Source organism: Mya arenaria, chromosome 3 (assembly GCF_026914265.1).
Source record: "Mya arenaria isolate MELC-2E11 chromosome 3, ASM2691426v1".
Lineage (NCBI taxonomy): Eukaryota > Metazoa > Mollusca > Bivalvia > Myida > Myidae > Mya > Mya arenaria.
Genome location: NC_069124.1, coordinates 9,303,267 through 9,316,326, shown reverse-complemented (window position 1 = coordinate 9,316,326; position 13,060 = coordinate 9,303,267). Strand labels below are relative to the sequence as shown.

Sequence of the window (13,060 nt, the reverse complement as noted above, 5' to 3'; positions counted from 1 at the left end):
AACTTTGGACCTTACCACAAACCACATTTAACATCAAGACCAAAACCCTATTGTTAATATGTTTTAAACAACATTATAAAAAGTGACACAATAATTTACAATAAATTATTTAATAAATACTGCTTTCCTTGGTACTAATAATTCAACAGTTTCAAAAGTTAATGTCTATCTGGATATGTAAAATCAACATTGGACCGTTTCAAATATTGACTCTGTAAAAATAAACATGAAAATTAATCCACTTGTAACATTTTAAAACTATTTATGTTGTGTAATGTAATGGTGTTATCTTCCGAATATCTCTCTGATATACAATTAAATCCTTCGCCAAACAAACGTCAAGGTAGGGTGACTTTCACAACTTTCATGGTAATAACCTTAAGGCAGATTGTCAACAAGCAACATTGAAAAAAGACACTTGATTTAAAATCGCCTGCAGAAAGTACTGCCTAATTGCTTCAAAATTATCATGTACAACCTCACAATAGCTTTGTTACCATCAGATAAATAATGTCAATTATCAGCAAGTACACCTCAGGCATTCTCACCAAGGAAGGTACATCTTGGCCAACTTGACCATTAAAGAATGTTCGCTCCGCTGATCATTGGCTATTTTACTGTGGTCAAAAACTGACCACAATATCTAATAACCTCTACACTTCAATGGTATGTACACACTGGCACATCTGCGGTTTTTTTGTGAGATTTTATAAAGGTGTTGTTAACTGGAACAACCAAAACTCAATAAAGCCCTGGGCCAGTATCCATAAAACATCAAGTCATACTTTAACTTTATTGACTAAAAGTAAAATCCATCCGTTTCTGTAAAAAGTCACATTTCCTTATCTATTAAATTGACTATGAAAATTTAACTTTAAGGAAATAGACCTAAGAAGTCGTAAGAAATCGAGTTAGGATGATTTAAAAAAGATGATGTTTTATAAATACCAGCCAATTCAAACACCATTATGCAAATGTAGGATTGAGCATTTAAACTCACAGACAATAAAGAATCTGATTTCATACAACTGTTGTAAAGCTCATTGAAGGTGCGATTCATGTTTTGTCTCGTTACAAGAGTATGAAAGTATTATTTTAGGAATGCTTTTATTGCTTGCTCTCAAGAACAAGATGGGCTGCATGTTGACATTGTCTCTAACAACAATCAACATGTAGACAGCATGCAAACAACAGCGAAACATGGCTTCTTGTCAGGTAACCTACACTCCCATACATCATCCTGTTTAACAACTAAAACAGCAGCGGTTACATCGTACTAAACATGCTTCACTCCACTTCACAAGGAAAGTAGTGTCCTTGTACATGAACTTGTCGAACAGTCAGACTTTTACCCTTTTAAACCCCAGACAGCGGTCACAGTTTTAAATACAAATAATGAACAATAAACAGTTATTTAATTAACCAAGAATTCTTCTGAATCTAGATCTTTTTCTCTAGTCTAATAAGAGATGGTCTGACATTGTTTGTTACAAGAAATTAAGACATACCTGTTTATGCATTTCCACATTGAGTCCATATGACATCTCGTAATACTGCAAAAGAGAAATACAAGATAAAATAAATCAAATGTTTACTACAAAGCCCCTAGTTCACACGTATAAACAAGTGTTGAATTTATTTGTTATAAAATGTTGATGACTAATTCTTCATTGAAAAACATTCGTGTGTGTTGTCTAAAGACTTGGAAAATTGACAGGATTTTTAAGGAAATAAGAATCGTGGCAGATATCTGTGTTATGGGATATGCTGTTATCATGCAATTGGGCCATTTTCGCTGCCAACGCTTGCATTATTATTATTCCCAGATCAGATGTTTTCATTGTTGATTGATGTACCATTATCTATGGCATAAAACACCATAGGCTGGTTGATCCATATTTCATAGGCAAAAAAGCATAGATTGCTTCTAAGGACTTCTACTTGAAGGGGACATTTTGTGAATACCAATAAGGGACAATGCAAAATTGCGCCGTTTCTACATATGATATATATAATGTTTTAGGTTAAAGCACTTTGATGCAGTTCGATCCTTGACTGATGCAGTTTGACCCTCAATAAGTACATTTTGAATATCAGTGAAAACACGATCCGTTCGATCAAATGTCTGTTTTGTTTTTTACCATACAATTAATAAACCAAACCTAAGCCTCTAAGTATTGACAGTAATGCAGACCGTATGCAGTCAATTGCTCCACGTAAACATTCTCTCACTGATGGTTTAACAAATTACTGCACAAACAACTATTTCACATTAGTTTTACTCAGGTATACTCCTGGAGTCACTAGACCTCAATTTTGATGTAGCTGATAATGACACTATCAGATTAGAAAAGAATACCTGTCATTCACCATGCCCCCAAAAAATACATACAAGTAACAAAGATAGCGTTCTGATACCCGATCTGGCAAGTCTCAAATAGGTTAAAACATTTAAATAAATATTTAGCAAGTCGGCTGACTCATGTGTTAACAGTTGAGTAGTTACCTTATTTGATGTAAAGGAACCATTGAATGTCTTTTCAATGCAGTGAACTCGAGCAATAAACTTTAACAAGGCTTCCTGTCTTTTCGTAACTTTCCCCCTTTAATTCTATTACATGCCAAAAACCACCAGATTTTTCTCATAGTAGCATTTTTTTTAATTCTAGGTGAAAAATATGTCTGTCCCCATTTTAAAGCAAATTTCATCTTCTTCCATTGAACTGACCAAAAATAAAACTATTTATGAAAATAATGTTGCATGCTTTTTCAAACAAAGACTGAATGATTAAACAGATTGTTGAATACAATTAGTTTCCAGGGAAGCAGTAGAATTCACTCAAAAAAGCTACAGCAGCATTATACAAGCACCGCTCATCTCAAATAATCAAATGAAGTGTCACGATTCTTTCCAAATAGATCCAGTTCCCGTCTTTCCAATACAAGTCATGTGACCTCTATGACCTTCATTTTCAGCCAATGAATGACGAGAGTGGCTGTCTCCAAAAGTGTCATTAAATCTCAGACAGTTCACATGCTGTAATGTTTCCAGGCCGATATGGCCCATACTCAGATCTCCGAATATTGGGAATTGATCGCAGACAGACTGCCTTAGCTCAACTCCAGGACTTGTTTAAAACTATATGAGACGGAGAAAACGTAATGGATGATACACTTTAAAATACAATACTTATTTTGTGAATGGGGCCAGGGCCCTTTAATTTGCAAAGATATCAACTTGATACACTAGATTGTAAATCATATATAAAAGAACGATTATTACATAAAAGTAAAAATTCTAGAAAAAGGGCATATTACATTGACAACTGTACTAAAATACACTCACAGGGAGCCAATGAAGGATTTCACCGAGTTAAGCAGTTCTCATATATATACAACAAATATAATTTTTATAGAACATTGAAAAGAACTCTTTTGCTGCGGGTGGAAAAAAGGTAAAAAAAATAGTGTGGCTTATTAGCACTTACCATGACATAGTGTCTCTGCATTTCTGTTTTCTCCTGAGCAAGTTTCTCACACTCCATCTTGAGACTGAAAGAGACAGAGGGCTTTGTAACAAAGATACACAAGGCCACAACCACTAAACAGTTTGTTTGGCCTGACTCAACCATCTCACTAAACAGCCCCCATCCCCAGCAGACTATTTTTTTATTACAGAATTAAGGGGCTATGAAACATGTACATATATATATATAAATACCTTCCTACTCCTTAAAATGTGAGGTGGGATTAAGGCCAAGCAAAGTTATTTTTTAGTGTGGCCTAATCACATACTTATTATTCTGTTCTGCATCTAATATGCAGATTTTTAGAGAATTCTTCAAAAGGTCCATGCAGGCTGAGGCAATGATTCAATGTTGTAATGATTTTAAATTCTGCTCAGAGAACAACAAAGCATCTCAGATGACAAATTTCTCTGCAGGAATTTTAAGTCAAACATAATTTTGTACTTCTGTACCATATCATTTGTCCATATCTGAATATCATTTTTTTTCTTGAATATAGGTCACAAGTTGGTCCTGCAAAGATGACAGTTGCACACCAATTTAAAAGATCAGCCTTAATATGATTTTCCGTCGCCACCCATGTATAACCTCCCCATCAATGTACAGAAAAACTTGCCCAAAAAAATAAAACACAAGACATTAGCGCCAATATATATATATATCATTGTCAACACCCTCAAAAATTGTCAATGTCTTAAGTGATTCAAATGCAACCAAGAACAGTGTGTAAACATGCATTAATTAACCACATAATGAACTATCAATCCATGTATTAATCACCCATAACTGGGTGACGAAGGTTTCTAATTAGCTATTGTTACAATACCTATCTATTTACAAACCACAATCAGCCGTGCCCAAAATGGAAATCTAACCTACTGTCTGGTATTTTGAGACTTGTAAATAAAACGTGATGCGTAACTCAGTAGTTGACATCAAGCACATGTTTTCCATGCTCTAAAATCAAACTCGGTCAACACACGACTGAATGCTGCAATACTCGCTGTGATACGCAACAATTGTTACTGTTGGACTGTCACATTGCATCATTCATTCCAGTACAAAATGATGTTGACATTACTTGGTACTCATTACAGATAAACTCCTTCTAAAATTCACACACCATATAAGACTGTATAACATAACCAAACAGAATCAAAGCTTAACCAGTATAAACACACCAAGAGTTTTGAAAATGACCGAAATATACACTAAAAATTGTTTAATTGCCAATAACATTTACAAAAAAAGAACCTGTCAAAAAACTGAGAAAAATACCAAATAATGTCTGATCTTTATCTACAATTATTATAATGGAAAGAATTCAAAACAGCTCAAGACTCTGCTACCTAATAGGCCTGGCAAGTAGCTGGCAGTCAATAGCAAAAACCGCCAATTACAATCAATAAATACCACATGAGAAATGGTAATTACTTCACTATAAAAATGTGACATTGGACATTAGGAATTAGAGAGTATGTTCCTTCCAAGATATGTTTTACAAAAAAGTTGTTCATGTATGCATGTATGTATAAATCATAATTAATATTTGAAATTATATGCTCAGAAATGCTATTGATGTGTGATCTTAACTGCCCAGATAGGTGCAGAGAAAACATTTATGTATTAACAGTAAGATTATTCTCACAGTGCAATGATGAACAAGCAACACTGACTCTGAAGTGCTTTGTTTGCGAATGTACAATGTTTGAGAGCGTGTCTATATTTTCCTCGACGCTTCAACTCCCACATCAAAGTATCAAGTAGAATAGTAGAATTAGCTTACCATTCTATAACTACAGTACTGTGCATATAAGTTACAACAATATTCACTAACACTGACCATAATTCTTGAATGTTGACAATTTTAAGTAATATAAGTTATGTCACCAGCAATCCCTAAAGCACCTGTGTACTACCTCAATAACTCTGGTTGTGGTCACCTTAACGATTACTCAATTAATGTAAAAAAAAATAAACCTCAGTGATATGTTTTAAGAACCATTTACCATTCCAGGGTGATTACCAGCACATATAAAATCCACAAAACTCCCAAGTGGAGATCAAACATAGGACCCTCTGATCCAGAGTCTGATACGCTTACTAATCAGCCGTCGCTAACCAATCAGACATCATCACCGATTAAGTCGTTTGGTCTTGATGAAGAAGGAATGAAGACTGCTCCAGAAGATGTGATACCTTTCTGAATGATCCATTCGTGCCTTTTACATCATTGGTGTACAAATTCTTGTGTTTTTATGTCAGAATTTTGGTATTGGGTGCCACGTTTTTCAAATAGTAAATTTACTTGTACATGATTTTATATAAATATTCAATAGGTTGAACATCAAGGGATGCCCACATCCACAGATGTTGGCCAGATCAGGTATATCCTGCTCAGAAGAATATTATTTCTGTTTGCTTGGTAAACTCAGAATACAAAACATTGTTCGTTTCAGACATTGTTATGCCTGCAGTTACCAGTACTTTGTCATATGTCCAAACCACAAACCACTGGTGCACTTCTGAGAGTGTTTTACTCTCTTGTTTTTGGCGGCGTCTCTTTCCTCTTTACACTGGCTAACCACAAACAAAAGCTTGAATAAGTACCAAACGAATTCACTTTCAAATGCATGAGAATGGTAAAAGTAAAATGTTAACCTTTCTCATTGAACGGCATTATATTAATTATTTTTTATGACAGTCTGTTTATGGACTATAAACTATATAACTTGCAAAAGTATTTATATCAATTCAATTTCAATCAGCTTCAGGCTGAAAATAGCTTTAAGGCAAGAGAATATTCTCTTCTCATGGTGAGACTCGAACCCGAAACATTAGTTGAGAGGCAGCCACCTATACAACTAAACCATCAACACAGTCAAATTATCTTATCATTGGGATGTAAAACTATGCAGAAAAATTAGGGAATGGTACATTTTCAGTAATCGAAATAAGACTTTTGGATGAACAAGCCTGAATTCAAACTTATTGCTACCGGTCAACCAGCCCTGCTGTATAGAAGTCTGAGTTTGTGCAAGCCCGGACAGTTCTACCAGTGCAGGGATTGTGTTTTAGTTTCAACCACTGCATTAACATATAAATTACAATTACATTGTACAACAAATCTAGTATCCTTGCCCTTTATCATGCGGCACTCCTCTCAAAAATATGGAGGGCTCACACTTAGATGATAAATATTTATGTTCAAAGACCACTTTCAAGTCCCAACTGTGATATAACTAAATGGACAATCTCTCAAAGGCCAAGAGGAAAGATTATATCAAGTTACTGAATGATAACAAGATGAGAATAAAATATTGAGCAAATATTGACAGGTGAATGCTACAAGTGACACCTGCATTTATTCTTCTAAATGATTCCTTGATAAACCCATTGGGCTGAATCATCAGAATATTGTTAACAACTCTGTTAACAGCATACTTTGAAATATTTTATGATGTGCTCATATATTTAAATAAAACAAGCCCACTTAAAACAGTCTTAATTTGTAAGAAGTATGTCCATGAAAAATCCAGAGTAGGAAAGATTTGAATGTAAACAATGAGAATGTTTATCCATTGTGTGGTTACTGTATGCAAAATTAACATCATCCATATTCATTGTCTTGCACAGTCTCATCCCAAGGCTATAGACAGTGTAACTCGGAATAACTTCAAAATAGGTTTGTTTAATCATAATGTATGAACCTGTGAACCAAATATTAAAGCTCAATTGATCAAAGGCATTCCAGTGCATAGTATGAAATAATCTTGCTGTCAGTGGTGATGAAAAAGAAAACACTTTACCAGTCAAGATAATCAGTTTGACCATTCACAAACGCCCACATGGGAATCGAACCCCAATGGCTTAGGTGGGGAGCTAGCATGTAAATCATTAAGGAAACCTGACATGCCTCTGGACAGGCCTACACTGAAAAATATTGCTAATAGCTATGGTCATTGTATAGGTTAAAATGGAAAAATGGCCAACTTGAAAAAGTTGTAGGGTTTTACCAGGTAGAGTAAGTTCTTGGAGGGTGCTGCACACTTTCCTTTCTTGGGAGCACCCTTCTTCCCTCATGGAGACAAGCATAATTATGCACTCTCCTGCCTTCATAGATTTAAATGCTCAAGATAAAAAAAATGGATTTGGTTAAACCTTTAAAAAATATGATTGTAAATGTCAATACAAGCTTTTCATATTTACCAGTTGATTCCTAATATAACTTTAATTTAGAACAATTTCTAACGTTTTCTGTGAAATTCACATTGTACTCTTTTTTATCTCCAGCACACTGTCCTGTTTAAAACCTGGCTAACACCCTCTATTGGTTCAAACTGCACTCTGGTCAAATCAGTAGCAATTGAGAACAAGGATATGGCAATATTAGAAGATGATGAATCATTATCTTCCTTGCATTGTTTGACAATGCAAATCAACTCAGTGGGGTACAACTTTACAGAGTGGAAAACATGACAAAGCAAACTTATACACAACACATCTAAGATAATTAATACATGAGTATGTAATATTGGGAGGCTCAGGCAGATATGGGTGACAAGCTTGTCTATTCTATAAATCAGGTAAGACCCATTCAGTGAGAACTATGTATGTAATATTATAAAATATTCCCATTTTTTTCATTATGTACCCAGTTAATGCATAACATAGAACCAATCATTAGTGGCTGAAATGTGTCAACATCGGTCTATCATGGATACCTTTGCTGTGCTCTGAGCTAGGACATGTCACCTTCTCATACATCATCTCTCGTTGATTCAACCATGCAATAAATATAAAATGAGTTATATATATTGATCTAGTAGCATTTCTATCATATTAAATACTGAATGTACACATGGAAGTCATTTACACATCAGTGTACAGAGTGGTATTAGCACTGACAGCCATACACCCATTACCTGTGGTACTGAGCTTGTAGAAAGCTGAATTCTTCTTTGATCCTGTCACATGACTCGGCCACTGTAAACTTAAAAGGCTGACCTGGCTGGTGTTGCGACTGAAAAAGATACAGCTCAAAAAATCTGGGTCATATACATGTATATATACATAGCATTCAATATTACCCAATGTAAATAAACATGATTAAACAACGTTTGGCCAGTGAGAGAGAACGTTTCATACAGCTGGTAAATATCAAAAGATGAACAGTTGTTACTTGAATGCGGTACGCGCCTTGAATCGTGTAATCTGACACGACCAGCGTAGAATGCCGCAGTACACGATTAAACATAGTGGTAGTAGGCGGCGAGAACAAAGAATCATGGTTAATTGATCGCTTCTTTAATCACAGACAAACTTACCGGGTGTCTGTTAGGATACATCCTGTCGTTCATAAACACTGACAAAAAAAAATCACTATAAATTCATAATCCGAGTAACTAAACAGGGTAAATGTGTGTATTTTATATGCTGCTACCCATAAACCGGCGAGTTATGACCTTCGAACTAAATATTGAGCGGTAACCGGTACACTTTCGTGAATTTAACACAGGATATCCATTCTATCCGATAGGTAATCCAAAATACATTGTTGTGACTCATACATATACATCCAAAATCACTTGTTAACGCAATTATTGGTAAATTTCACTGTTTTATCGTGTATATTCTGTGTGAAAACAGCACCTCGATATGCCACACACCGCTTCCAGATACACGCCGAAACGACATAATCCTCGTTTGTAACGAACGTTTCCATTGGTCGAACGACGTTCTCCAATCAGCAACGCACCTGTTCAATTAGTATGTTATGCGGTTTCAGACCACGCCTACTAATTGATTCTCCGTCGAATAGGAAAGTGTACATTTTTCTCAGGCGTAAAAACATGAATAATTAACGGTTTCAATTGACTGTCAATCATTTCCACGTGCAAGCCGCTTTGAAATATCAAAGAAGACGGAAAAATGATGAACATACACGCATAAATATAGAGATCACATACACATATAATTATGTATATGTAGAGAGAAAGAGAGGAGGGGAGAGAAAGATATGATCTGTCACGAGGATCTGTCATGTGTCAGTAAGCGTTCTTTTGAACATTTATAAATACTAAAATAATATTATTAATTAAATAACACGGAAACCCTCTCGGTACCCAAGAGTATCTTACCGAATACATGTGTATTGTATGTGTGAGAGCCTTTTTTAGTTTCTAAGAATAAAAAAAATGTGTATAGTATCATATTTCAAAATATATACCAAAGCTCAAGTTTGTATATTTATTTTGCAAACATTGGCCGTAGTGGTTTTGGGAGTTTTAATACAAATTACTTTATATGTGCTTTTTTCTGTCAATAAACGACGTGTAAGCAAACGTAAGTAAAAACTTATCATATTATAGAACGATTAATTAAATAAATACTCGATAAATGGAAAATTGTCATCAAAACGCAAAAAATAACGCTTTACTAACAACCATGTTTTTAACGGTGGCGGGCAATTTGGCGGGCAGTGGTGTGGGAAGTTCTTGTAGCTGTGTCAATAAAATTATAGTTCACGATAAATGAGTGGTATTTGTTTGATTTATAAATATTTTAATCATAACTGATTATTTGAACAGCGAACAAAAACAAAACTTCTCGGGCCGATTGTTCAGAACTTTGTTAAAATAATGATATGATATGATCGTATTTAAATAAAACATGTGCAGTCGAACTATTGAAATATAGAAATATTGTAGATCACAAATGTGACCCTGAAAAATCCAGAACAATGCAAATTTGAAGGTTGTCAAGGATGTCGTTAACAAATTTCTGAACTGTCGGCTGTCGTATTTATTAAAAAAAAAATGACACACTTTATGGAATTGCCGAATAATACACGCATATTGCATCCTCACCGGTCCCGAATGGATGTCTCGAGACGAATCCATATAATGTATATAGATGGAAGTTGTGCATCCGCAACTGTCAACCATGGACTACAGCCAAACGGGTCCAAGTATGTGGTTTCGCACGACATGCCAGTGCTCCGAGGCTTGGTCCTTACGTGCCCGTAAACTGCCATAGTAGCGCATCGCTTATAACGAGCTTAGCACAGGTACGTTGTTCGTGCACTGTATTTCGTTTATAAGGCTAAGTCACTCAATAAAACAAGCCTTAGAATACAACCTACATTTTCAGCCTAAGTTCTAGACTTAATCATTAATAATTTCAACTTTCGCCGGTGTTGTAAGGTATATCGGCCTCTAAACCGATATATACACTCAAACGAGTAAGGAAAGCTACTCATCCAATTCTTAATCATTTATATTTTACTTCATTTCGTCAATACAATTATTTCATATATTGGGCCGCGACGTCATACTTAATTATCTACTTACCTGAGTTTCACCGGTAAACTATAAATTGGTTAATAATGTATTACACATCAAGTATAGTTTATAAATCATGTATTACAAATTAAACGAATTTAAAGTGACACTCTTTTTCAAAATCAATACATACACATGTATAACAAACATAAATTTTGAATGATATACCTTAAACACCTTACTAAATAATGCATTGATGGAAATATTAATGCAACAGTTAATTGTAACCACGCACCCCCCCCCCCCCCCCACACACACACACACCAGGTCCGGGGGTATTCCGGGAAAATGGGTCGTGTTTTTACCTTTCAGGTGGCCCCGCAGTGCCGGGTGAATGCGGTGGTTTTGTTTTCGCTTTAAATATAGCGGGGAATGGGCCTTACCTAGGATCCCTTGGGTGCGGGGGCATTTGGCGGGGATTTTACTAGTTAGCCGGGGTTGGCTGAACCGAAAGTCAAAGTCCCCTCTATTCCTCTTACCTGCGGGGTGGGGGGGGTCGTGGTTACAATTGACTGGTGCATCATTACTGAAAACAATATTGTAACCGTATATTTAATAGCTGAACACGCCAAAAATATTAAATGATTTGTGCATGCTAAAAGATTTACTGCGATCTACTATCGTCTCATAGCAATGCTGTATTTTCTGCACATTTCTTTCAAATTATACTCGGTATCCTTCATGATCTTCATGTTTTTCGACATTCGTTCATCATTTTTGGTAATAAAACAGTTGTATAAAATGTGTAAAATCTTATTTGGTAGAAATAGTGCATCTTTAAATTAAGGGAGCGGCTCAGGTAAGTGGAGCATGAAGTGTGACGTCACGGCACAATGCATGAAATCGATTCAGTTGCGCATAACTAAAAACGAAAACCGTGCCCAAAATGATAGATTCTGGTTGGTTGCTTCTGAAGCTGTGAGCTAAAAACGAACTTAGTTATAAGATTGTCCTCGTAATGTAATATCGTAATTTGTAATGCATGAACTAGCGTTACAAATACCTTAACGTTCAGTAGGTCGAGGCTGGGCCCACTAACAAATCCTACTCCCAGGTCGAGGTATACGTATCTAGGCACTTGGGATTGATAAAGGTCACAGAAACTATCTAGTTCAACCTGTGTGTCCAGGAATAGACACTTGGTAATGGCGGATGACACAGTAAAGAAATAGTTTATCATATTAAATCAATGTAAAGGTATAAAGGCTACAGTATAAGGTCACAGTAAAGAAATAGTTTATCATATTAAATCAATGTAAAGGTATAAAGGCTACAGTATAAGGTCACCGTAAAGAAATAGTTTATCATATTAAATCAATGTAAAGGTATAAAGGCTACAGTATAAGGTCACAGTAAAGGTCTAAACCAACATTAAGTGGGTCGAACTATAGGCAATTTTGTACTGGCTAAGGTCACAGTAGATATATAGATCAACATTATTGGGTCGAGGTAAAGGTCATTATTGGCCAAGGTCATTGTAAAAATCTAGATCAACATTAAGCTGGCTGAGGCAAATGCAATTTTCTACTGGGTAATATCACCTTAAAATACCTTGACCAACATTAAGTGGGTCGAGGTCACAATAGGTAATTTTGTACTGGCTTGAGTCACAGTGAACATTTCGACCAACAGTAAGTCGGTCGAGGTATAGGCAATTTTGTATGGCCAAGATCGTAGTAAGTGGGTCGAGGTTACATACAAGCTAATCCTGTACTGGCTTAGGTCACAGTAAAGGTCTGCACAAACATTAAGTCAGTCGAGGACAATACAATTTTGTATTGGCTAAATTCTCAGTAAAGATCTAGTCAAATATTAAGTTGGTCGAGGTAAAGGCAATTTTGTGTTGGCAGAGGTCACACTTGCTCCTGGTAATGGCGAAGGTCACCGCAATTATATAGGTTAACCGTATGTATGTCGAGGTAAAGGCACTTGGAAGTACGTGAAGGTCTCAGTAAATATCTATTTCAACATTCAGTGGGTTGATTTATAGGCAATTTGGAATTGGCTATGGTCACTGTAAAGATCTAGATAAACCTTAAATAGGTCGGGATATAGGCAGATGACATTGACGGTTGTGAAAGTAGCTACATATCGAGTTCAACATTAATAGGGCCGAGGTCTAGGAATATAGGTGAAGGTCACAGTGAAGGTCTCGTTCAAACTAAAGTAGGTCGAGGTATTGGCACCTTG

General features: G+C 35.8%; 1 protein-coding gene across 8 annotated transcripts in view; it reads right to left on the bottom strand.

The window, feature by feature from the left end:
- Positions 1 to 9,216, bottom strand: part of LOC128227378 (transducin-like enhancer protein 4) — a 52,046-nt gene extending 42,830 nt beyond the window's left edge. For all 8 annotated transcript variants that reach the window (XM_052937840.1, XM_052937843.1, XM_052937841.1 and 5 more), the window contains exons 1-4: positions 8,855 to 9,216; positions 8,453 to 8,550; positions 3,489 to 3,552; positions 1,509 to 1,553 (exon numbers count right to left, since the gene is read on the bottom strand). In XM_052937840.1, the coding sequence (XP_052793800.1) occupies positions 1,509 to 1,553; positions 3,489 to 3,552; positions 8,453 to 8,550; positions 8,855 to 8,887 (240 nt within the window). In that variant the 5' untranslated portion in view covers positions 8,888 to 9,216. The remainder of the gene's footprint in view (positions 1 to 1,508; positions 1,554 to 3,488; positions 3,553 to 8,452; positions 8,551 to 8,854) is intronic.
- Between the last annotated feature and the right edge of the window lie 3,844 nt (positions 9,217 to 13,060).